Source organism: Schistocerca americana, chromosome 8 (genome assembly GCF_021461395.2).
Source record: "Schistocerca americana isolate TAMUIC-IGC-003095 chromosome 8, iqSchAmer2.1, whole genome shotgun sequence".
NCBI lineage: Eukaryota > Metazoa > Arthropoda > Insecta > Orthoptera > Acrididae > Schistocerca > Schistocerca americana.
This window is the reverse complement of record NC_060126.1, coordinates 259,246,506-259,271,778: the sequence shown is the minus strand read 5'-3', so window position 1 is coordinate 259,271,778 and position 25,273 is coordinate 259,246,506. Positions and strand designations below refer to the sequence as shown.

The window sequence follows — 25,273 nt, the reverse complement described above, 5'->3', positions numbered from 1 at the left end:
CTGTGAGTGGCTGACGTGTGGGTGACGAAACAATCCAAACTTTAAACTGCTAACCGCCATGACTTCCATCGTACATACTGGAGGAAAGATATTTGTACACTTGTGTGACTACATTTTCATACGTAAATTAAGCAATTTTCTTGAGTTGAAGTTAAGATGCGTGAGAAGTAGATTGTTAGATTACTCAGGCCTTACAGCCATTAATACCGGCACTCCTGAACACTGCTAAAATGAATTATAATCCTGTCTCTTGATGGACAAAGAGGATGAATGTGCACTATAGGCAGACCCTGAACTCCAGACCAGTCCCGATCCTTAACAAATGTATCCAATAGGTTGTAAGTTATACTAATAATTTTCCACTTCTTCTGTTTCATATTGTAAATAAAAACCCAGGAAGCCACTTGAATTCCTGGCACCACAGTGGAAAGGACAGATGTACTGCATGATGAACGCCGTAGACAGCTAGCACAGAAAGTGAAAGCATCACAAAGTGTAGTGCTACGTTATTAAACTGTAATTGAACCACAATGAGTCAACAGATGCTCGCACATTGTCCACTCTAGTTTAGTGAAAATAAGCACTCACTGTACTCATATATTAGTTGTTAAGCTCAAGAGAAAGTAATTTCTGAATTCTATCCCCTGAAGTGCGAAATGAACGTTCACTTATTGTTATAAGCAAATATGGACCAAACTTAAATATGCACATAAATGTTAATCTTGGTATTATGGAATGAAGTGACTGATGAACAAAGAATGAAAAACTTTATTTTGAAAAATGATAAATATCTGATATATGTTTAAAAATGTAATTTCAATTTATGTACATAGTACGCCAGTAACATTATGTAAATGTCACACCAAAAATCACGAATATCTCATGAGGATCGAGGTAATCCTTCGGCATTCCCCCTCTCCTCATGGGAGGCAATGTGATATTCGCTATTTTTGACTTCATTGAAACAGCAAATATGAGTAGTTAATACTTTCAGCCAGAAGGCAAATACTTGTTTATAAATAATGATTAATGTATAATAAGGCGTCGGATAGCGATGGTGGAATTTTCTAATGATGTAATTCGTCGTCTTTGGGCGGCAATAAAAACAGAAAAATACAGATAGATATACGATCCTTCACTATTTTGTTCGCTGGAGAACAAATGAAGCCTTGAGCGCTAAAGACTTGTACTGTTTCTCTCAAGTAAGACGGATGCAGATTTGTGGCAGTCTGATCTAATTTTTACTAAATGTATAAAAACGTGTTATGTCTAAGTTTGAGTGAAGTGTGAAGAACTGTTATAACTTACCGTGACGACGCACGAGCGACTCAAAGAAGACAATGGCTATATAAAAAAGCGCTCAATGGACATGATACGGACATAAAAATCTACCGTCATTGTAGTACTAAGCTTAAGGTACAATATATGTTTTAGTTATAATAAATATTTGTTCTGGGAATACTGAATCATTTAGCAGTGCTCATTCCTATTATCTCCTCAGTATTATTTTCATTTTAATTATGCATTTTGCTAATATTACAGACACCAAGATCAGCAGTCCAATGTGCGTGTTACATTGATAAAAAGAAAACTGTTTTATCGTCTTCTTGCATCAGCTTTAATATTGAATTTCCCTTTTGTGTGATGTTACAGTTGTTTTTGCGCCCTTAAGAACTTTCTGGTCCCTTAGGAAATTGTTTTGTCATAACAATAACTTCACAACCGGGTATGATTGTATCTATGATCATGAAGTAATTAGAAAGACGCAATTTCGTAATCAATAGCACGCTAGTTGTGACTGCCTCAAGCCACGCAAAACTGCAAGTAAAAACTATTCACATCTCATAATGCAATATTTTATGACAATGGTCAATCCATGATTCTTACGCCAATTGTGATTGATAAAACAGTAAGCTAAATCTCAATTTCCAACTTTCCATTGAATAACATCACTTTTATTTTGTAACATCACAATGTGTACGCCCTCCTTACTCAACATTCCTCTTCTCTGGTTCTGAATTACCCGTTTGGGTTTTTCAGAGTCTCACAGTATCTGTCAGCATTAATTGTGGTCCCAGCAATTCAGCTCCAATGATGAGGTGAAAGAAGAGGTTCATAACTTTCTGAACAGCAAGGCGCCGAGCTGGTATGACATGGGCATACAAAAACTGCCATAGCGTCTACAAAAATGCATCGACAGAAATGGTGATTATGTAGCAAAATAGCTAAATGTTCAAGCTGTAAACTGATGTAAACAATTGTAGAAATAAACAGGTCTATGTACTTATAAAAACAGGAGACCTTACTTTTGGGATTACCCTGGTAGTTCGGTAGTTGTGAATTGTACAGCACTTTCTAAATTCACTTTTTTTATCAACCATAAATGTCAAAAATGGTTCAAATGGCTCAGAGCACTATGGGACTCAACATCTGTGGTCGTAAGTCCCCTAGAACTTAGAACTACTTAAACCTAACTAACCTGAGGACATCACACACATCCATGCCCGAGGCAGGATTCGAACCTGCGACCGTAGCAGTCGCGCGGTTCCTGACTGAGTGCCTAGACATAAATGTCATTAGGCAGCATATGTATTTGAATAGTGTAAGATTCCCGAGCAGTAAAAGACTTTAGTACTTTGGTTGAAATACCATCATGCTGACATTGAAAAGTAACTGAATGAGTTGAAATGAGCCACCAGGTCTGGATAGAATCACAATTCAGTTTTACAGAGCATAGACTCATCAAATAGCTTGCCTTTATCACAAATCTCTCAACCAGTGCAGAATCCCAAATGACTGGAAGAAAGTGCAACTGACTCCTGTAAACAAGAATAGACCCACAATATTGCTTAACTATATCATTAATGTCGGTTAGCTGCAGCGTTCTTGAGCATATTCTAAGTTCAAATACATTACATCTCCTTGAGACAGAATAGCTTCTGTCCACAAATCAGCTTGGATTTACGAAGCATCACTCAAGCAGCATTCAGGTTGCACATTTATTGTATGATGATCTGCCAACCATGGCTGAATGGCAACAGGCAGATCCTATATTCCTGTATTTCCACAATGCATTTATCATTGCACCCCACTGTAGACTGGTAATGAAAGTCCAAAATACGCAGAACAGGTTCTCAGATATGTGAGTGGCTCAACAACTTTATCAATAATAGAACCCAGTACATTGTCCTGGAGGGCAAGTGTTCATCAGAGACAAAGGTATCATCAGGAGTGCCCCTAGGAATTGTGATAGGATTGTTCTTGTTCTCTAGAATCTGACAGATAGGGTGAGGAGCAATCTGCAACTGTTGGATGATTATGCTGTAGTGTGGGGGGAAACTGGTGTTGTTGAATGACTAGAGGAGGATATAGGACGACTTACACAATTTATATTTGGTGTCATGAATGAAAGCTTGAGCTAGATGTAGAAAATGAAGATGTGTGGGAGAAACAACCCTGTAATAGTAGAATACAATATTAGTGGTGAGCTGTTTGACACAATAACATCAATTAAATATGTATGCACATCATTGCAAAATGAATGAAATAGAACATGCACATAATATCAATTATAAGGAGGACAAATGTACAACTTTAGTTTATTGGGAGAATTCTAGGAAACATTAGCTCTTCTATTTAGGAGACCATGCACAGAACACTTGTGCAACCCTGTCCAGAGTACTGCTTGAATAGTTGGAATCCTCACCAGGTCAGATTAAAGCAGACACTGAAGCAATCTAGAGGTGTGCTGCTAGATTTATAACCCGTATGTCCATTATCAACCTGTGAGTATTACAGGAATGCTCTGTGAATTAAAATGGGAATCTCTGGAGAGAAGACGACATTCTTGTTGAGAAACACTACTGAGAAAATTTAGAGCACTGGCATTTATATTAATAAACTAAGCCTTTTTAACATTTCACTTTGCTTACTAGTGGGAAACAGTTTTACTGGACTTGATACATCTTCTGATCATCTTGTAAATAAACAATCAGAACTTACTGAAATGTATGTAATAATAACCTGGCAGTAACTATTGTCACATGTTAACAGATTTTTGTTTCTTAAAAGCCTGTGTCCATCCCCTCCCCCTTTCCAATCACACCCATCGAAATGTTTAGCCACAAATCAAAAATATTATCTGTGAGGATTTATGTAAAATGTGAAGCTATGAAACTTCCTGGCAGATTAAAACTGAGTGCCGGACTGAGGCTCGAACTCGGGACCTTTGCCTTTCGTGGGCAAGTGCTCTACTAACTGAGCACTTGCCCGCGAAAGGCAAAGGTCCCGAGTTTGAGTCTCAGTCCGGCAGGCACTCAGTTTTTATCTGCCAGGAAGTTTCATATCAGTGCACACTCCACTGTAGAGTGAAAATTTCACTCTAGAAACATGAAGCTATGTATTCTAAATACATTAACTGTGAGTGTAACTTTATTGTGTCTCTGTATTATGGTGTACAAGAGAGCAGAGGCAATGGTAGAGATACAAAGTGAGTACACGAAGGATACAGATGCTGTCTGATGTCAATGCTGTTTTGTGGCAGTGCCATAAAAGATAAATTTCGGCTATTAAATGAAAAGCTGTTATTGTACCAACTGTTGTAAAGAATCAGAGCACTGCTCCTTTGTTCATTTCAGTGACTAACTTCACTGCCACAGAATTCCTAAGCTTGTATGATAGTTATTTTATTACCACCAGTGCAAGTTCAGTACCAACATATTGTTTTTCATGTGGCAAAATTTTTGCTTAATATTTCATAAAGCGGCATCAGTAATTATGTTTAACACCTGTAACATTTGGACAAAATTAAAATGAAAGAGTAATGCTGGCTGTATTAGACTTACTAAAGAAATTATGTAATTTAATAGCACAACATACAGTTAACAGGTATCCAAACAAAATTTCACTTACATTAGTTTTGTCTTACATAAATTTCATTCTTTAATTATGAGACGGAATAGCTGTCAATACTTAACTTAAGGAGATGAATTTTCATTACTACCAATAGACACACATTAAAGTTCACATCTTGGCTTTTGGTGGTGGTAGTTCCTTCCTCGGACAAGAGAGTAGTATAGGTTGACAGAAGATTAAAAACAGACAGTGGGTCACCCAGAGCCAAGCACTGCAGTCATCGTGAGGTTTGAGTGACCTGACCTTTTTCTTAATCTTCCCTCAACCTATCCGCTTCTCTTCCTCCAGAAAGGAACTGCTTGTGCCATAAGCCAAGATAGTGTACTTTTATTTGTGTATTGGGAATAATGAAAGTATGCCTCCTGAAAGTCAATGCCACCCAGCAAACCTATCTAATAATTTTCTAGTTTTCTCAAATAAATTTTTCTTTTGACACAGTAAATTTCAATCCATAATACAACAATGCATGTTCCAAGAACAATGAATAAATATAAAACTTTCTTATATCAATAGTTTTCTTGGATGTAGCAACCACCTCTGGCAACAAATTGTTAAAAGTTATTGTATGAATGTTCGTATGCATAGGCAGTCACAGTCATCCCAAATAAGTTCACATGAAAACAAAGAAACCCTTCACTGAAACTGAGGAAAACACTCACAGTGCAGAAATTAATGTAGGTAATTGTATTTATTCTACAAGCAAAAGTGACAGAGGTTATAAATGTCACATACATTTCTGGGAATATGACAACTGCAGAAAGACAGGCATGGTGTCACTGAGAGAATAAACATTATTCCATCTGGGATAGAGAACATAGACTGCAGATGACTTCCCTTGAATTAATTAATGACTGGGTGTATCTGCAAGTATATAGTAACAGCCAAGCAAAAGGCAAGCACATTTAATCATTGTTTGTATATAAAAACATTAAATACATGGAATAGGGAAACTACACAGAGAAATGACCACTTATTAAGGTCATAAAAAATATATATATATATATATATATATATATATATATATATATATATATGTGTGTGTGTGTGTCGTCCTTCCACCATCTTGTCATCCTATTTTCCCCCTCAGCCCATCAAAAAATCCTGTGTGTTGGCAAATTTACCAGTGGTATGGAGATACAAATGTTTTTCAATATCTGACAACAACCCTGATGCTCCTATGCGGAATAGTCTTGGGGACATCCATTTTGTTCCTAGCTCTTCTTTCATTAGTATAAGGTAATTCAGTGCATCTTTAGCTGTGCGTATGCCGCCTGCAGGTTTGAAACCAACCTGAAAATAAAATTAAACAATTTAACTTAGTTGTATATAATATATCCTCGTAAACTAACTACTAACCATTAAAAAATACATTCTATGCAGTGGCAGTTGTTATTTGTCTGGCAATTCCAAATTAGTCAAAGAAGAATTTAAATAACTTATACAAGCAAGAAAACATTTAACAACATTCAACCACAAGGTGACATCAGGCAAGAAGGAAAGGGTTAGAGCTATCAGGGCTATTCAGTCATCAATTAGGAAAATCTTTCTGTATCAAAAGAGAAGCAAATCAATTGTGTTGGGAAGTGCATTGGTTCAGTTACACCTATGTTGTGACATAGGCATATATGAATTGATATAATTCAAAATGTCCAGTAGTCTTCACAGAATTCTGCACTGTAGGATTGTATATCATACAGTCAGTGGGCTTTACACAGATATCCAACATGGGCAAATTTCTGTTCTTGCTATGTGGGAATGATATATCACTTTGTTTGAATAAACACTATTAATTCGTTTTGCAATGTCATTACAGGAAATAATAATATATTTCAATTAGTTGGAAAAACACTTTTATGATACCCAACACAATGAAAATATGAAGTAACCAATGCTAGGCAGGCTTCATCACTGATCATAAAGTTGGACAGTGAAATAATAGAATGTAGGCATTTGTCATGTTGTTGTTTTCTGAGACAAAGATCCAAAGTGTGCTAGCTAATCATTGACACTAGTAATTGCTACACTTACATGTCTACTTGCACTTTTCTTCTGGTGTTTTTTGTTAAAATATGACATGGCACACACATATTATCATACCCTTCATTGTATCAGGCGTGCACTACACACCGGAAGCAGCTACTAGGGTAGCAGAGTACGTGTGGCGTGCACACGGGTTTTTTTTAGGTTAGACGGACCCCCCCTTGGGCGAAACGATAAAATACCTGACGGCTTACCAGAGAGGACATTATCATCGTTGATAAAGAACGTCCGTCCTCAGAGACCAAAAACAGGAAAAGTTAACGTAATATTGGTAAACTGCAGGAGTATCCAGGGCAAGGTTCCTGAATTAGTATCTCTTATTGAAGGAAATAGTGCGCATATAGTATTAGGAACGGAAAGTTGGTTAAAACCGGAAGTGAACAGTAACGAAATTCTAGACACAGAATGGAATATATACCGCAAGGATAGGATAAACGCCAATGGTGGAGGAGTATTTATAGCAGTAAAGAATTCAATAATATCCAGTGAAGTTATTAGCGAATGCGAATGTGAAATAATCTGGGTTAAGTTAAGTATCAAAGGTGGGTCAGATATGATAGTCGGATGCTTCTATAGACCACCTGCATCAGCAACCGTAGTAGTTGAGCGCCTCAGAGAGAACCTGCAGAATGTCGTGAAGAAGTTTCGTGATCATACTATTGTAGTAGGGGGAGACTTCAATCTACTAGGTATAGAATGGGATAGTCACACAATCAGAACTGGAGCCAGGGACAGAGACTCTTGTAACATTATCCTGACTGCCTTGTCCGAGAATTACTTCGAGCAGATAGTTAGAGAACCAACTCGTGAAGCTAACGTTTTAGACCTCATAGCAACAAATAGACCGGAACTTTTCGACTCCATGAATGTAGAAGAGGGTATCAGTGATCATAAGTCAGTGGTTGCATCAATGACTACAAGTGTAATAAGAAATGCCAAGAAAGGAAGGAAAATATATTTGCTTAACAAGAGTGATAGGGCACAAATCGCAGAATATCTGAGTGACCACCATCAAACGTTCATTTCTGAGGAAGAGGATGTGGAACAAAAATGGAAAAAATTCAGAAACATCGTCCAGTACGCCTTAGATAAGTTCGTACCGACTAAGGTCCAAAGCGAGGGGAAAGATCCACCATGGTATAACAATCATGTACGAAAGGTACTACGGAAACAAAGAAAGCTTCATCATAGGTTTAAGAGTAGTCGAATCATAGCTGATAAGGAAAAGCTGAACGAAGCGAAAAAGAGCGTAAAGAGAGCAATGAGAGAAGCATTCAACGAATTCGAACATAAAACATTGGCAAACAATCTAAACAAGAACCCTAAAAAGTTTTGGTCATATGTAAAATCAGTAAGCGGATCTAAATCCCCTATTCAGTCACTCGTTGACCACGGTGGCACCGAAACAGAGGATGACCGAAGAAAGGCAGAAATACTGAATTCAGTGTTCCGAAACTGTTTCACTGCGGAAAATCGTAACACGGTCCCTGACTTCAGCCGTCGCACGGACGCCAAAATGGAAAATATTGAAATAAACGATATCGGAATTGAAAAACAACTGCTATCACTTAGTAGCGGAAAAGCATCCGGACCAGACGAGATACCCTTAAGATTCTACAGTGATTACGCTAAAGAACTTGCCCCCTTTCTATCAGCAATTTATCGTAGATCGCTGGAAGAACGTAAAGTACCTAGCGACTGGAAGAAAGCGCAGGTCGTTCCCATTTTCAAGAAGGGTCATAAATCAGATGCGAATAATTATAGGCCTATTTCGCTTACGTCAATCTGTTGTAGAATAATGGAACATGTTTTGTGTTCTCGTATTATGACGTTCTTAGATAATACAAATCTCCTTCATCATAACCAACATGGATTCCGCAAACAGAGATCATGTGAAACTCACCTCGCCCTATTTGCCCAAGAAATTCACAGTGCCGTAGACACTGGCGAGCAGATTGATGCCGTATTCCTGGACTTCAGGAAGGCATTTGATACGGTTCCGCACTTACGTTTAGTGAAAAAAATACGAGCTTACGGAATATCGGACCAGGTTTGTGATTGGATTCAGGATTTCCTAGAAGAAAGAACACAACATGTCATTCTTAACGGTTCAAAATCTGCAGATGTAGAGGTAATTTCGGGAGTACCGCAGGGAAGCGTGATAGGACCTTTATTGTTTACAATATACATAAATGACTTAGTTGACAACATCGGTAGCTCCGTGAGGCTATTTGCAGATGACACGGTTGTCTACAAGGAAGTAGCAACATCAGAAGACTCGTACGTACTCCAGGAGGACCTGCAGAGGATTAATGCATGGTGCGACAGCTGGCAGCTTTCCCTAAACGTAGATAAATGTAATATAATGCGCATACATAGGGGCAGAAATCCATTCCAGTACGATTATGCCATAGGTGGTAAATCATTGGAAGCGGTAACGACCGTAAAATACTTAGGAGTTACTATCCGGAGCGATCTGAAGTGGAATGATCACATAAAACAAATAGTGGGAAAAGCAGGCGCCAGGTTGAGATTCATAGGAAGAATTCTAAGAAAATGTGACTCATCGACGAAAGAAGTAGCTTACAAAACGCTTGTTCGTCCGATTCTTGAGTATTGCTCATCAGTATGGGACCCTTACCAGGTTGGATTAATAGAAGAGATAGACATGACCCAGCGAAAAGCAGCGCGATTCGTCATGGGGACATTTAGTCAGCGCGAGAGCGTTACGGAGATGCTGAACAAGCTCCAGTGGCGGACACTTCAAGAAAGGCGTTACGCAATACGGAGAGGTTTATTATCGAAATTACGAGAGAGCACATTCCGGGAAGAGATGGGCAACATATTACTACCGCCCACATATATCTCGCGTAATGATCACAACGAAAAGATCCGAGAAATTAGAGCAAATACGGAGACTTACAAGCAGTCGTTCTTCCCACGCACAATTCGTGAATGGAACAGGGAAGGGGGGATCAGATAGTGGTACAATAAGTACCCTCCGCCACACACCGTAAGGTGGCTCACGGAGTATAGATGTAGATGTAGATGTAGATGTATTTCTCACACAAAGAACACTTATATACTCATTTTAGTTCATTATATGTAGAACTCATGATTTGTACATCTTCAACAACTACCATTTTGTTAGACTGTTATCAAAATAGTGAAGGTATCTCTCTGCTTCAATATGAAAACTTGTTTGTGCACTAGAAACAGTTAGTTTCATAAACAGAAATGTACACTATTATATAAAAATAAAGAAATGCACCAGTGTAACACTGTCTCCCACAATCCGAACTCCTTGTCCATATAGTAGGAGACTGGCAATAGCACAAAATAGGGGACTGCCAGTAGGGGTGAAGTACAGTGGGGAATGTATGTGTCCCAAGATATCTACAGTAGCTATGAATGTCATACAGGATCCCTGAAAAGTGACAGCCAATGGGGTGGGGCTCTGGAGAAGCTATGAAGGGCTCAGTAAGCCAGTACTAGATGATACCTCTGCTTTCAAGAATGGGACAAGCCTCAGAAAGGATATATATGATAAATGACAACTCAGCTGTAGAGATGGATTTGGAGCAATGATATTCGGTCCTTGATTGGGAAGGTGGAGGAGATAGTGGACGATGGAAAGAAGGAATTTGAATTTGTTGGTGTCAGTAGAAACAAGATGGAAAGGAGAAGAATGGAGAGAATCAATAAAGGTCTATCCATTATACTAGAGTTGGAATGATGATGAAAGGACAAATGGAGTAGAAGTAGTAATTAGAGATGGGTTAAAAATAAAAGTGGAGAGAATAAGTGATATGATGCTGAAGATAAAACTGTCATTAAGGGAAAGACCTTGGAAGTGTTACAAGTGTATTCCCACAGGTAGGCTGCACTTCTCCAGAAAAACACGACCTTGAAGAGGGAATGCAGAAAGAGATAGGAAGAAAGAATGTGTTAGTATTGGGGAATTTAAATACATAATTAGAAAAGAAAGACAAAGGTATGAAAATGTGCTTGGGCCAGAGGGTTGAGGGCAGTTGAAATGAGAAAAGTGAAAGACTGTTGAATTTCTCCCAAAGGAATGGTTTGTGGTCAAGAACGCCTTGTTCAAGAAAAAAAGAGAGCCACTTAATATGGTAATGACTTGAGTGGGAAGTTGGTAGTTGACTATACCCTCTACAACTGAGGAATAAATAGGAACCTCACAGATATCAATGTAAAATTATCAGAGTCCTTGGATAATGACCATTGCTAATAATGAACCTGAGAGAGGCTAAGAATACAAAAAAGACAGAAAACCAGGATAGGCCCATAAAAGTATGGAACGTGAATGAATAAGTGAGCAGGATAGAGTACCTCAGAATGGTGAACAAAAATCTCAGAGTGGATGGACCAAAAATAGTGGAAGAGGAATGAGGTAGATTTAAGAGGACATCAGTAAGTGTGACAGAAGTAGTATGGGGGATGACAAGCAACAAAAAGAGATGGAGGGAAACACTATGCTGGAATGAAGAAACTGAAGACAGAAGGAAAATTAGGTTTTAATGCTCCATCGACTCAAGATCATTAGAGACAGAGCACAGGCCTGGAATGCTTCAAGGACAAGTAAGAAAATTGGCTCTGTACTTTCAAAGCAACAACCCCATCATTTGCCTGGAGAAATTTAGGGAAACAAAGGAAATCCTGAATCAGGATGGCTGAATGTGGATTTGAACTGTTGTCCTCCCAAATGCGAGTCCAGTGTGCTATCCACTCTACCACTTTGGTCAGTTAGAAACAGACGACACAGTGCAGAAGAAGAATAGAGCCTCTAGGGTATGGTTCCAGAACATAACAATAGATACAACAGAAGAGTAACAGGCAAGAAAGAAAGAGGCTGAAATGCAGAAAAGTGGCATAATTCTGTTTCTATAATACTGCTCCTGAGACAACTATTTTTTTTCCTTTTTCTATTACACTGATAGTAAATCTACTACAATTAGATACTGAAATTCTTGTTTGGGAAGTACTTCATTACCAGTATTTTATTTAAGCTATGCTGATACCAATGGTCGATTTAGTTTTACATGAAACCTTTTCTTGTAAGAGAAATCAGCAATTGACTGCATTCATATGATATGTGCTCTTAAAAATGTTGTGAGTTAATAACTGTTTATTCACAAATGGACATAGGTTACCTGAAAGACCTGATCTCCCTCTTTCAAGTAAACAATTTACTTTATCGGAAGCCTACATGCTATCTCTCAATTGCTCAGGGCGTGCAAAAAGGTCTGTTGTGTGTCGAACCACTGAGCTGTTTAGCTGTGGCTTGAACCCCTGTAAAGTGTGTGTGTTATATGACATATATATGAGGGTTGGAACTTAAATAGTGGCAACTATTTATTCACAACCAATACAAAAGAGTTACTTGCTTGCACCTGTTACTGTCCTTTGAAATGTCACCAGCGTTGTGTAGAACCCATTGCCAGAGATATGGAAGGTGTAGTATAGTATTAGCAGAGCCTGTTCTGTTGAAGGTGCGAACAGAGTGGTCTACTGCCTGTTGAATCTCTGGAACAGTTCTGAAGCGAGTGCCACGAAGTGGTTCCCTGATCTTCAGAATCAATCCAAAGTCACAAGGACTTAAATCTGGGGAGTGTGGTGGATGGTACAGTACTTCCCAGTCCCAACCATCGAACAGAGCAGCCACAGCTTGCGCTGTATGCGCCCGCACATTGTCATGCAAAATGATGGGTGGGTTGCGCAGAAAATGTCGCCACTTCATTCGCAAAGCTGGTCATAGGTAATGCTCCAAAAACAAACAGTAACACTGTGCACTGATGGTCTGCCATGGAGGAACATAAAGCCTTAGGATAACACCATCACAGTCGTACACGAGAACCACCATAACTTTCACCATACTGGGGCTCTGACGCACTTTCGACTTTTGCGGTGACCCATAATGACGCCATTTGTTGGATTAGCATTTCAGTTTTGGCTCATACGATGTGGTCCATGTCTCATCCAGTGTTGTGATATAGCATAAGAAAGCCTCTCCTTCGCACTCATAACACTCCAAGTGCATCTGAGCAATTTCATAACGCATCCATATCTGCATTTCCGTCAACTCATGTGGAACCCATCTCGATGCAATTTTTCGCATCCCCAGGCATTCATTCAGGATGCAAAGCACAGTCGTATGTGCTAATCTGGTTTCATGCGTGAGCTCACAAATTGTATTGCGTCGATCACTGTCCACAAACACGGCAACAGCATGCACTACTTCTTCAGAGATGCTAGGATGACCTGCCAATGCATATCAGCCACAGTTTGCTGACCTTCATTGAAGGTTTTTACCCAATGTGCCACCGTTCTGTACGGCAATGCCGATTCCCCGCATGCCTCTTGAAGACCTTGATGACACTGTCGTACTGTACAACCTCTGGCACATTCCATCTTGATCCAACTCTGTTGTTCCTGTTTTGAAAACATAGTGACACCATTACATTAGACCGCTTGCTCCCAAGTGACTGCATTTCCCTCGATTGTGTACACACTGGTGACATGGGATGGGCGAGTCTATTTGCTTGGGGGTAAGGTATGTATGTCAACAACGTGTGCTATCAGTGACAATAGTAGATTCCACTGCATAGTGTCTCCACAGCAGTGTTGCCACTATTTAAGTTCCAACCTACATATTTGGATGCAACATAAGGAATTGTGAAATCATAAACAATGTTTGGGCACAACCAATAATTTTAAATTGTCTGGGAAATAAATATGATAGATTCATCGGTGAATAAAAATGACTTATGATTTGTCAGTGGATAATGTATCGGAAAAAATTGTAAATTAACACTTAGTTTGAATAAATTATTTTTTGAGAACTCTCATAGATAATCAATAATCTACAGTTGTGTGTGATTTTTCGAAACAATGAGATACATAAAAGCAGTTTGACAGTTTTTGATTCCCCCATGTTTTCACTCCATTTCTTATTTTTTTGTACACAGTTAGAAAGCTCTTGCTGGATGCTTTTTCAATGGCATGGGATCTACATGTTTCAGACAGTGATTAGAATGATGCACACGTGTATCTCTGGACATTAATGATCGTCATCTTTTATAAACTTGGGATGCTGCATGTTGTAATAAAGCTTCTGCTATTTGAAGTGTATACTCATTGTAAATCTGTTTGTTTTTCATATTCTTTGTTGTACATGACATGTGAATTATAAAATAACATACTAAACATGCAAAACAAATTTTCAGTACTTAAAGTTTGATCATGGTTGCGTGGTCAGTGACTGTTTACTAAGTAACATTGAAGCAACAGCAGCCCTCGGTTGCAAAAAAGGAGCCTTTTGGCCTAAGAGTCTGATGCTACCATAGCATGACACATACAAACAGCCCATTGTGGCTTGCCTTCTATATATTCCATTTTAAAAATGTTGTGACTAAAGGTTTACTGCTTGATATTTAGTTTTATACATGACATGCCAATTTGAGAATTTTACTTCTGAAGAAGGCACTCATAGCAGGTCAAAAGACTCCTATTTTTGTGACTGAGGGCTGCTATTGCTTTAACGTTATTTTTCAGTACAATTTCAAGTATTTCCTCGTAACAGGGAAAAACACTAATATCTGATCTTGCCTGTCAGTACCAATCATTCCCCTCTTGCAATCAACAATCCATTTTGGTCTGAAACTTGGGTTTTATTGACTTATGGTTTCTTCTGTCATTTCTATATTTTTGTGGATTTTAAAAATAAAAAGGATGTCCCATTTATCCTTCAACTTTGACACTAATACAACATTTCAGCATCTCATTTTGTATTCCACTAATTTTTAATTTTGCTTTAACAAAATCTCTTGGCATATTTTTTTCTATTACAATGTACTGTCCCAAAACATTTGTTCCATTTTCAACTACTGTTTCAAATAGTTTCAATGAAGAATATCAATTACATGCATGTAAAGTATGTCCTCTATTTAGTACTGACTTTGATAACTCCATCACAACAGTTTCAGGTGCTCTGTAATCAGCATCTGGTTTATCACTCCCTTAATACATTTTAAAATAATAACAATAGCCTGATGCTTACTCGCAAAGTTTATAAAATTTTATCCCAAATATTGCTCTCTTTGAAGAATTAAATTGTCCCTTAAAGTCATCAGATGCCATGTTCTCTTTAATTGCATATACTTCTTTGAATTTTTTTATTAAAATAGTTTACATATTCCATCCATCTTGTCAGTCTCATATTATTTGCAAAATGTAACAACCTAGTGGCTTGCAAAAATCTTTCCAGTGGTGCAGTTTCCCTTAATATCGTTGTATCTATGAGGGCTCTTTTACACCAGTGCATCTGAATTTTTTGTATGTGAGCCATTATTATGATTAATGCAAAGTATTCTTTAATTCCATTACAACTGACAAGGATTCATGTCTCATCAATTTTCTTTTATTATATTAGATGTGCTTTTCATTCCAACTGACCCACAGACAGGAGATTCTCTGAGATGTGAAACATGTCAGAAAACAAGAATACACAATAAATATTTATAAAATACGAACTGTCTTATGTATCTTCCACAGCTCTCAAATCAAATTGCATTTGTGGATATAGAATCAGAAAAAAGAATTAAGCATTTTTACATTTAAAAAAAATATAAAAAATATCACCAAACATTAAATGTTCAACATACATATGATAATTCTTAGGCTATTGTAGCCACCCATAAAACATATAAATAAAATTACAGCACTTATCTACAATCTTTCTTGTCTTGTTCTGTGTACTCAAATTTGATTCCGTTACGATACTACCCCAAAACTTATTACATCTAACTCTTCTGTACTTCCATCTAACTGTTTTAAAATTGGTGGTCTTATAACAGGAGCTTGTGTATACTCTAGAGTTTTGCTTGTTTGTTTTTCTTCTTTTAAAATCTGTTGTTTAGATGATTGATGACTAATACTGTCTTCATCACTGGTGTCATATTCAATGATTAATCTTCTTGGACATTTCCATAGAGCAAACACTATACCACTATCATCACTATCACTGTCACTAGCATCTACCAAATCACTGCCTACAATAATAACACACGTATTGCTACTATCATCAGTTGTTAACTGTTCTTTTTACTGACATGATCAGTATTAGTTGTTTAATCTTTGTGGGAATTATAACCAAGCAGTGAAGCAGTGAAGAAATACATGTAATTGAAGTAAGAGACTATTGTGTACTGTTGAACCACAGAGCATCTCGTGCCGTTATTGCCTGTCCTGCATGACATACCATGAGCAATGCTCATCTTGTGTATGTGTTACCCACACAAGGCACTATGAGGCAGGCTCATGCTTATTGTTTATGGCCCATCTTCCTCACCACAAGCCTCAATCATGATTATAGGACAAGAGGTAAACTAAAAAATTATTTGTACCTTAAGTTTTCATTCACCTCAAAATATTTTTGTTATTTGAAGCCTTTATGCTTGTTTAATTCCAAGAAGTGACGTAATTTTGTTGGCCTAATTTTTATTCTATGTAAAGCAGGTGATTATCCAAGTAAGGTGCAAAGTAAGCAAATCAAACAAATCAGGGAAATTATAATCCTGCAAGGTTAATGCAAAATTTCGTAAATCACCATGGAAGTATACATTGCATTAACTAAATAGTTCATCTAACTTTATTGCTTTTGCAGTTATCTAACATATGGTTAATCCAAGTTATTACACTTGTGTTCAAATTTAAAGCAGCAAACCATTATTTCCCCATCCTGTGTCTAATTTACAATATAATCAACAGATGTCTGTACGATCATGTTCTGCACAGGAGATGAGATTCCAGTTTATGGACAACCACACCAACACTGATGTCAGGGCACCTATCAATGGGGATAGTGTGTCGGGTAGTCTTACTTCCACAATCACTGTGTACATAGCCATAGATGGTGCAATATGGCACAGAGAAGACCCCTACCAGACACTCTGCAGTGTATGGCCATAGGAAGAATGGAAGCAGGACTGTCACAATCTGATGTGGCCCAACGACTTAATGTGAATTGTTTACTTGTTTCTCAGATGTGATGACATTTTTAGAGATCGAAACTGTATTCCAAAGACCAGGGCAGGGCCAACAACGCCTGACATCAGTAAGAGAGGACCTTTATTCGGCTGTAAGGGCATGACAGTACCAACTTACTAATGCACAGCAACTGACATCTGACCCCACAGCATCCACTGGATGTGTTATAATGAGGCAAATGGTGTACAGAAGGTTTCAGAAAAGTGGCCTTTATTGTCAGAGACCTGATTTATGCGTACCTCTGGCATTGCTTCGCTGAAGGGGACAGTCTAACAGTGAGACAATGTTCTTTTCACAGATGGGTCCTGATTTTGGTCTGGAGAGTGATTCTCAATGGATTCGCATCTGGAAGGAACATGGAACACAATTTTGGGACCTACACACTGTGGAAAGAGACCGGTATCAAGGATGATCCCCAAAGGCATGGGCAGGAATTATGTTGACCACTCTAAAACCTCTTCATGAAATTGTACAGACAAATCAGCAACGTTTAATTGCTGTCAGTTATGATGACGAGGTCTTGGGACCTCATGTGCGTTTGTTGTGAGATGCTGTGGACCCAGATTTTGTACTGATGGACGATAATGCTTGACCTCATAGAGCACTGATGATGTCAATCACAGCATGCCTGCCAGAGGTGATCACAGTACATAATGAACACAATACCCAACCGTCAGAGGGTGTGTGCAAATCTGTTAAAGTTGGGAAAAATGAAGAACATTTTTGTCTACTGTTATGCATGTTGCAGTTGTTTACATTCTGTATTCTTTACATTGTTTCTGCTTTAATATCACCCGTCTATGCTTTTTTGTGGAAAAATAAACACAACCTTACAAAATTTCCATTTGTTGCTTTCTACGTCTACATCTACAGCCATACTCTGCAAGCCACCTTACGGTGTGTGGTGGAGGGTACCCTGAGTACCTCTATAGGTTCTCCCTTCTATTCCAGTCTCATATTGTTCGTGGAAAGAAGGATTGTCGGTATACTTCTGTGTGGGCTCTAATCTCTCTGATTTTATCCTCATGGTCTCTTCGTGAGATATACGTAGGAGGGAGCAACATACTGCTTGACTCTTCGGTGAAGGTATGTTCTTGAAACTTTAACAAAAGCCCGTACCGAGCTACTGAGCATCTCTCCTGCAAAGTCTTCCACTGGAGTTTATCTATCATCTCCGTAACGCTTTCGCGATTACTAAATGATCCTGTAACGAAGCGCGCTGCTCTCTGTTGGATCTTCTCTATCTCTTCTATCAACCCTATCTGGTACGGATCCCACACTGCTGAGCAGTATTCAAGCAGTGGGCGAAAAAGCATACTGTAACCTACTTCCTTTGTTTTCGGATTGCATTTCCTTAGGATTCTTCGAATGAATCTCGGTCTGGCATCTGCTTTAACGACGATCAACTTTATATGATCATTCCATTTTAAATCATTCCTAATGCGTACTCCCAGATAATTTATGGAATTAACTGCTTCCAGTTGCTGACCTGCTATTTTGAAGCTAAATGATAAGGGATCTATCTTTCTATGTATTCGCAGCACATTACACTTGTCTACATTGAGATTGAATTGCCATTCCCTGCACCATGTGTCAATTCACTGCAGATCCTCCTGCATTTCAGTACAATTTTCCATTGTTACAACCTCTCGATACACCACAGCATCATCTGCAAAAAGCCTCAGTGAACTTCCGATGTCATCCACAAGGTCATTTATGTATATTGTGAAGAGCAACGGTCCTATGACACTCCCCTGTGGCACACCTGAAATCACTCTTTCTTCGGAAGACTTCTCTCCATTGAGAATGACATGCTGCGTTCTGTTACCTAGGAACTCTTCAATCCAATCACACAATTGGTCTGATAGTCCATACGCTCTTACTTTGTTCATTAAACGACTGTGGGGAACTGTATCGAACGCCTTGCAGAAGTCAAGAAACACGGCATCTACCTGTGAACCCGTGTCTATGGACCTCTGAGTCTCGTGGACAAATAGTGCGAGCTGGGTGTCGCACGACTGTCTTTTTCGAAACCCACGCTGATTCCTACAGAGTAGGACACTAGTGTATTTGGTTCACTAGAATGACACCACTATTAAATTTTACGTATAACTATACACTAAAATTTAGTTACCGATTTCTTCAATTAGACTTATGCTTTTCTATATATACCACCAACAGTCAATAAATCAGCAGTTCGTACCAGGTAATAACTTGATCAACATCTCTGTGTCAAAGTCTGTGGTTACAAATGATCATGATAACACCTTTGTGGAAAAGCCTGGGATTAAGATTTACTGCCTTGATTAGTAATGACGTTCTGGTTGATAAACAGCTAGTAATATGAAATCATGTAGGTCAGTCTGAACATCACTAAAGTGTGTTTTCATCTGAATAAATATGAAGTACAAGGGCGGTTCAGAAAGTAACCTCCGATTGGTCACAGTGCGGGTTGTGGGGGGAGTAGCGACGCCATCTGTGCGTTCACGCACTCAACAGGTCAGTCGGCATCAAGCCTTGGTCGAGTGAACGTCGTACCTGCGCTAGTTTAGTTTTTGTGGCAGTTTGAAATGTGTGCTGCAATAGAAAACCCCGCCAAATGTGAAGTGCGTGCTGTCATAAGGTTTTTCACAGCCAAAGGATATTCTGCAGCAGCTATTCATCGTGAGCTTTGTGCCGTGTACGGACCAAGAGTTATGAGTGAAGGAGTTGTCCGTGAATGGGTACGTTTATTTAAAAGTGGACGAGAAAACGTTCATGATGAAGAGAGGAGTGGTAGACCATCATTGGTGACTGACGAACTCGTTCAGACAGTTGATGCAAAAGTTCGTGAAAATCAACGTTTCTCAATGTCGGAGTTGTCTACTGGTTTTCCACAGATTTCTAAGACTCTCTTGGACGAGATAGTGACAGCAAGATTGGGTTACCGTAAGTTCTGTGCACGATGAGTGCCCAAAATTCTTACCGACCACCACAAAACTCAAAGAATGGCCTCTGCATTAGACTTTCTGTCACGTTATGAGGACGAAGGAGAACCATTGTTAAACAGAGTCGTGACCGGTGACGAAACCTGGATTAAGTACGTGAACCCTGCGACAAAAGAACAATCAAAGATGTGGGCACATTCAAATTCGCCTACCAAACCAAGAAAAGCCTCGCAAGATTTTTCTGCCAGAAAACTGATGGCAACGGTGTTTTGGGATGCCAAATGGGGTGTTGTTGGTTGAATTCATGGAATGTGGTACGACCATTAATCAAGACGTGTACTGTGAAACAATAAAAAAGTTACGACGGGCTATACAGAACAAACGCCGTGGTATGCTGACTTCCAGTATCGTTTTTTTGCACGATAACGCCCGTCCTCACTCTGCTCGCAGAACAACGGCCCTTCTTGAGTTCTTCAAGTGGGACGTTATCAACCATACACCTTACAGCCCAGACCTGGCGCCAAGTGATTATCACCTCTTCATGCATTTGAAGAAATGGCTCGGGTCACAGCGGTTTGATGACGACGAAGAGCTCAAAGATGCGGTCACAGGCTGGCTCCAGGCACAAGCGGGTGATTTTTATGCAGAAGGAATTTCAAAGCTTGTGAAGAGATACGATAAGTGCCTCAATCGCTATGGAGACTATGTAGAAAAATAGTGCAAAGATGTAGTTGTAAGATGTATATATTAAAATATTTTTATTTAACTTGGTGTATTTTTTTAAATCAACCGGAGGTTACTTTCTGAACGGCCCTCGTATTATTGAGATTAAATTGATGTTGTTATGTCTGTTAATGAAGTGTGAGTCTACCAATTCAAACAATTTCAGAGGATTAGACTTCAAATCATCTAGTTCATTTTTATTTTTCATTTATTCATTTACTTGTCCTTAGACCATTCAGTACAACAGTACCTGACATGTCAGACTCTTTACAGGTTTGCTATGTTTATACAGGATTTAGGCAAGGATAGTGAAAGAAGTTGGCCATGGAACCATATTGGCAGTCACCTTAGCAACTTGGGAAAACCATGGAAAAATAGCCAAATGGAGTGTGAACCCCACTCCTCTTGAATGCAATTCCAGTGCATTAATGCTGAATCAGCTGCATTACTCTGTACATGAGGAAGGTTACAAGTGTGAATCTCATGCTATCGAGGACTTACAGCAACCAAAGCTGATTAACACTGTCACACGGCAAAATGAGTGGTGGCAGAGGAGTGAAGCAGGTACATGGAAGAGTGGACTAGAATGATGGAGGAGGGTACTAGAGCTTCAAAAAAGTTGCTCTGTGTGATACTTAAAAGTAAGAGGGTGAATGATATGATGAATTATATTCAAATAGTAAATAAAAGTGGCCAAGGGGTAGAAAATAATGAGGAACTCAAGATTGTGTGAAGGGGGTATTTTGAAGATCTCTCTAATTCAAATGGAGACCTGGAAAAGATGGAAGAAATTGAGGAGAAAGAAAAGGAACTACGAACGGAAAAGGACTTCACACAGAGAGAAGAGGAAGATGAATTGTGAAAAGAGGAAAGGCACCAGGTTTGGATGAACTGAATACAGATATGGTGAGAGCAGTAAGAGAAGTAGGGATTTAATGGGACTATCATACCACTGACCCATAGTGCAAAGATCTTTATGAAAGTTTTGGAAATATAAATTTGGACAAAAATAGAAGGAAGGATAATAGAACAACAACATGGGTTTGAAGTAGAAAGGTCCACAGTAGATCTACCTAATTTTCGCTGTATGGCAACTACAGGAACACCACTCTGAATCTGCAACAGATCTATTGATGGCATTCCTAAACATCGAAAAAGCGTAGAACAGTTTGTGTACAAACAAGGTATGAATGTTCCTGAAGATCAGATAACTAATATACATGGAAGATAAAAGAAATGTACAATGGGAGTGTGAGTTGTGCAGATTGGCTAGAACAGAAGAATAGCATGAGGCACGAAAGTGCACTTTCACTATTGCTCTTCATAGTCATGACAGACAAAATAAGGACCAGATTGCACAAGTAATTAGTGAAGGAAATGTGAAAGCAATGGTGTCGGCAAATAATTTGATGTTTTGGGCAAGCAGACAGAGGAAGTGCTGGAGCAGTTGGATGTGTGGCAATTGGCAGAGAATGATAGGAAGGCAGAGAGTTTCAATTATCTTACAAGCTTAATACTGGAGAATGATGAAACGACAGAAATAAATGTGTGTGGGAGACATCTAGAATAATTTCAGAAGAATGTTAGAACCCTGATATGGAGCAAGGATGTCCCTCAATACAGCAAAAGGATTATATGTTGGTGATGCTATGTTCTGATCATGATGTATGCCTCAGAGACCTGAGTAATGGAAGAAAGAGAGAGAAGACAGTGAGATAAAATTCTTGAGAAATTAGATAGGAACGATAAAAATGGACAGTTTAAGGAATGGAAGGATCAGGGAAACAATGGAGGAGGCACCATTGCAGGATAAGTCAGGGGAATAAAGGCTTAGATGGTATAGACACATTAAGCAAATGCAGGAGAAGAGGAGACCCAGAAAGATTCAGTTTATGAAAAGGAAGGGAAAAAGACCGAGAGACAGGTAGCTCAAAACGTGAAGGACTGCTTGAAAAAGAAAGGAGAAGACTCGATCAAGGTAGAGACAGAGAAATGGTGGGAAGATAGAAGACAATGGAAAGGCTTATGTTACAAACAGACATGGCCAGCAGCTGGAAACTGTACAAGAAGATGACCAGTACGACACTCATACTAAAAGCAGCATCCACACAGTTGACCAGCACGTATAGAATGGGTACGCAAACCTTACGCACAGAGGATTACTTATGTGTAACAAGTTTCCAGAAAATCTAAAATATCCAAGAATTTAAGGGAAGAGGTAAATATGTTGTTACTGCTTCTACTTTGTAGAAGACTTTATGAATACAAGTTTCAAATAATATTTATGTGGTTTTGTAAGTACTAATTTGTGTGCCAAAATGTGCCATAGCCATTGATGTTTTGTCACATTCCTGGCAGATTAAAACTGTGTGCCTTATCGACACTTGAACTCGGGACCTTTGCCTTTCATGGGCAAGTGCTGTACCAACTGAGCTACCCAAGCCAGGAAGTTTCATATCAGCACACACTCTGCTGCAGAGTGAGAATCTCATTCTTGATACATCTCCCAGGCTAAGCCATGTTTCCACATCATCCTTTCCTCCAGGACTCCTACTTCTGCAAGGTTCACAGAACAGCTTCTGTGAAGTATGGAAAATAGGAGATGAGGTACTGGCAGAATTGAAGCTTTGAGGGGTGAGGGGCGGGGGGGTCGGGTTGTGAGTCATCCTTGAGTAGCTCAGTTGGTAGATCACTTGCCTGCAAAAGGCAAAGGTCCCAAGTTTGAGCCTCAGTCCAGCACACAGTTTTAATCTACCAGGAAGTTTTATTCAATGTTTGTAACAGAAATGTTAAGGAATAGTCCTAGCATTAGGCTATCAGTAACCACTGCAAGAGTGCCATCCATTGGCCTTCTTCGAAACTAATTGGAGAGGTGAGGCCCAGCTACTGCTTGACAGGTGGTAGATTCCTTGAATGAGCATGAAGGAAAAACTTGCTTTGCTACTTTCAGTTTCTCTGGTGTTAAGTGGCGAGGTTGAGTGAGACTCTGTGGTCCTGGCATAGTTACTATGTAAAGCACTGTTGAATGCAGCACATGGGTAGCTGCTGAGCAATCTCTGGGAACTGTTTACAGAGTTCTAAATCAGAGAATCCTCTGTGATCATTCATACAGCAGTGTCGTCAACACAGTGTAAACATCCATGGGTGTCTAAGTCAGTAGTGCGAGGAGGTGACAATGACGACAGTCTGGTATCAGACCATAAAATGACAAAAAGTGTGCTCGAAGGGTAGGTGCACCACATATGCCACAATGAATTGCCACTCAAACTTCTGATTGAGGCCTAAGTTTAGTGACATGTCATGCGACCGTAGATCTGGATTGTGGAACCATTGGCAGCCAAGAGACAATGACAACAGTCATCATTACTAAGGCAAGGCAAATGGGAAGATGGGTACACTGATACATCAGCACCTGTGTCCACCAGAAACTGAAGTTTTGTGTAGCGCTCTGTGACAAACAGTTGATGGCTGCCATTTGGATAGCCAGTCACTGTCATTATTGACTTTCAGGCACATTTGCATTTCTCACACAGAGGGCTATATTTCCACGAATTAGAGCTAAACCACCTATGGTACCAACAAAGTTTTGCAGCCGAAGGCAATTGGTTAAATTTCCTCAGTGAGCAGTAGCACTATGACTGGTGACTAGAATGCTGTGTCTGCAGAGAAATGACTTGCACAGTAAATTCAGCAGTCTGTGCTTGTAATCATGTGAGAGTATTGTGACTGTGTGCAAATAGCTGTTCCGCATGTAGATGGCTATATCCCTGCGATAAGGTCTGCAGTCTGTGCAAGTGCTTCAAGATCAACAACACATACCATAAGTACCTTCTGCCCATTTGTTGGTAGGCATGACAACCAGAGTTCTGTAGAATGTCTTTGTTGACAGTGTTGCTTGTTAGAGTCCACAGGCAGAGCAGTAACTGTGAAGGGGTGTGATCACTTAACCCCACAGTATGAAGTAACTTTTCTAGGCATTATGTTTTGGACTGTGATAGGTCTGTGGTTAAGGCATATTAGCCATCAGTGCTTGGCAGTGATGCTGAAATGTCCTGTACTTTTATAGCAATATCTTCATTCAATGCAACAACAATGTAACTGTACTTATGTTTCATTGGCAGTCATGTGAGCAAACTGGCTTTCAAGTTGTGCAAACCATAAGACAGGGTTTTGCTGCCAAAAGTGGTGCCGGTTTGACTGTGACACAGTTAGTGTGCTTGTAGGCTCGTGGGCCTCCATCACTAAATGCAGAAGGTGGTTAGCGTTGTTGTTTAGTGTTTGACAATCAAAATGGCAATGCATGAAGTGTCGAGTAATGCTGGAGATCATGTGAGGGTCATCAAACTGTAGTAGTTTAAATATGTTCACTTGTTTTGGCAACATTTCACAATATTACACACAACAGGCCAAGAAAACATCACATGGATGTGACTGTCACAGAGTACAGCGGAGCACATTGTGAATACTTTTTATTAGAGTTTAAACCACTTAAACTGAGACTAAGCCAAGGAACAATAATAATATAAAACAAAGAATAAATGTGTCAGCAGTCATGTTGTGGAGAATAAACACTTTGCATCTTAATAACGTTTGACACTGCAGTG

At 39.3% G+C, this 25,273-nt stretch overlaps 1 protein-coding gene across 1 annotated transcript in view; it reads right to left on the bottom strand.

Annotated features, from left to right (window-relative positions):
• Window positions 1-5,923: 5,923 nt before the first annotated feature.
• Window positions 5,924-25,273, bottom strand: part of LOC124625794 (deoxyribose-phosphate aldolase) — a 166,995-nt gene continuing 147,645 nt past the window's right edge. The window contains exon 6 of the mRNA XM_047149241.1: window positions 5,924-6,204. Coding sequence (XP_047005197.1) covers window positions 5,998-6,204 — 207 coding nt within the window. The 3' untranslated portion in view covers window positions 5,924-5,997. The remainder of the gene's footprint in view (window positions 6,205-25,273) is intronic.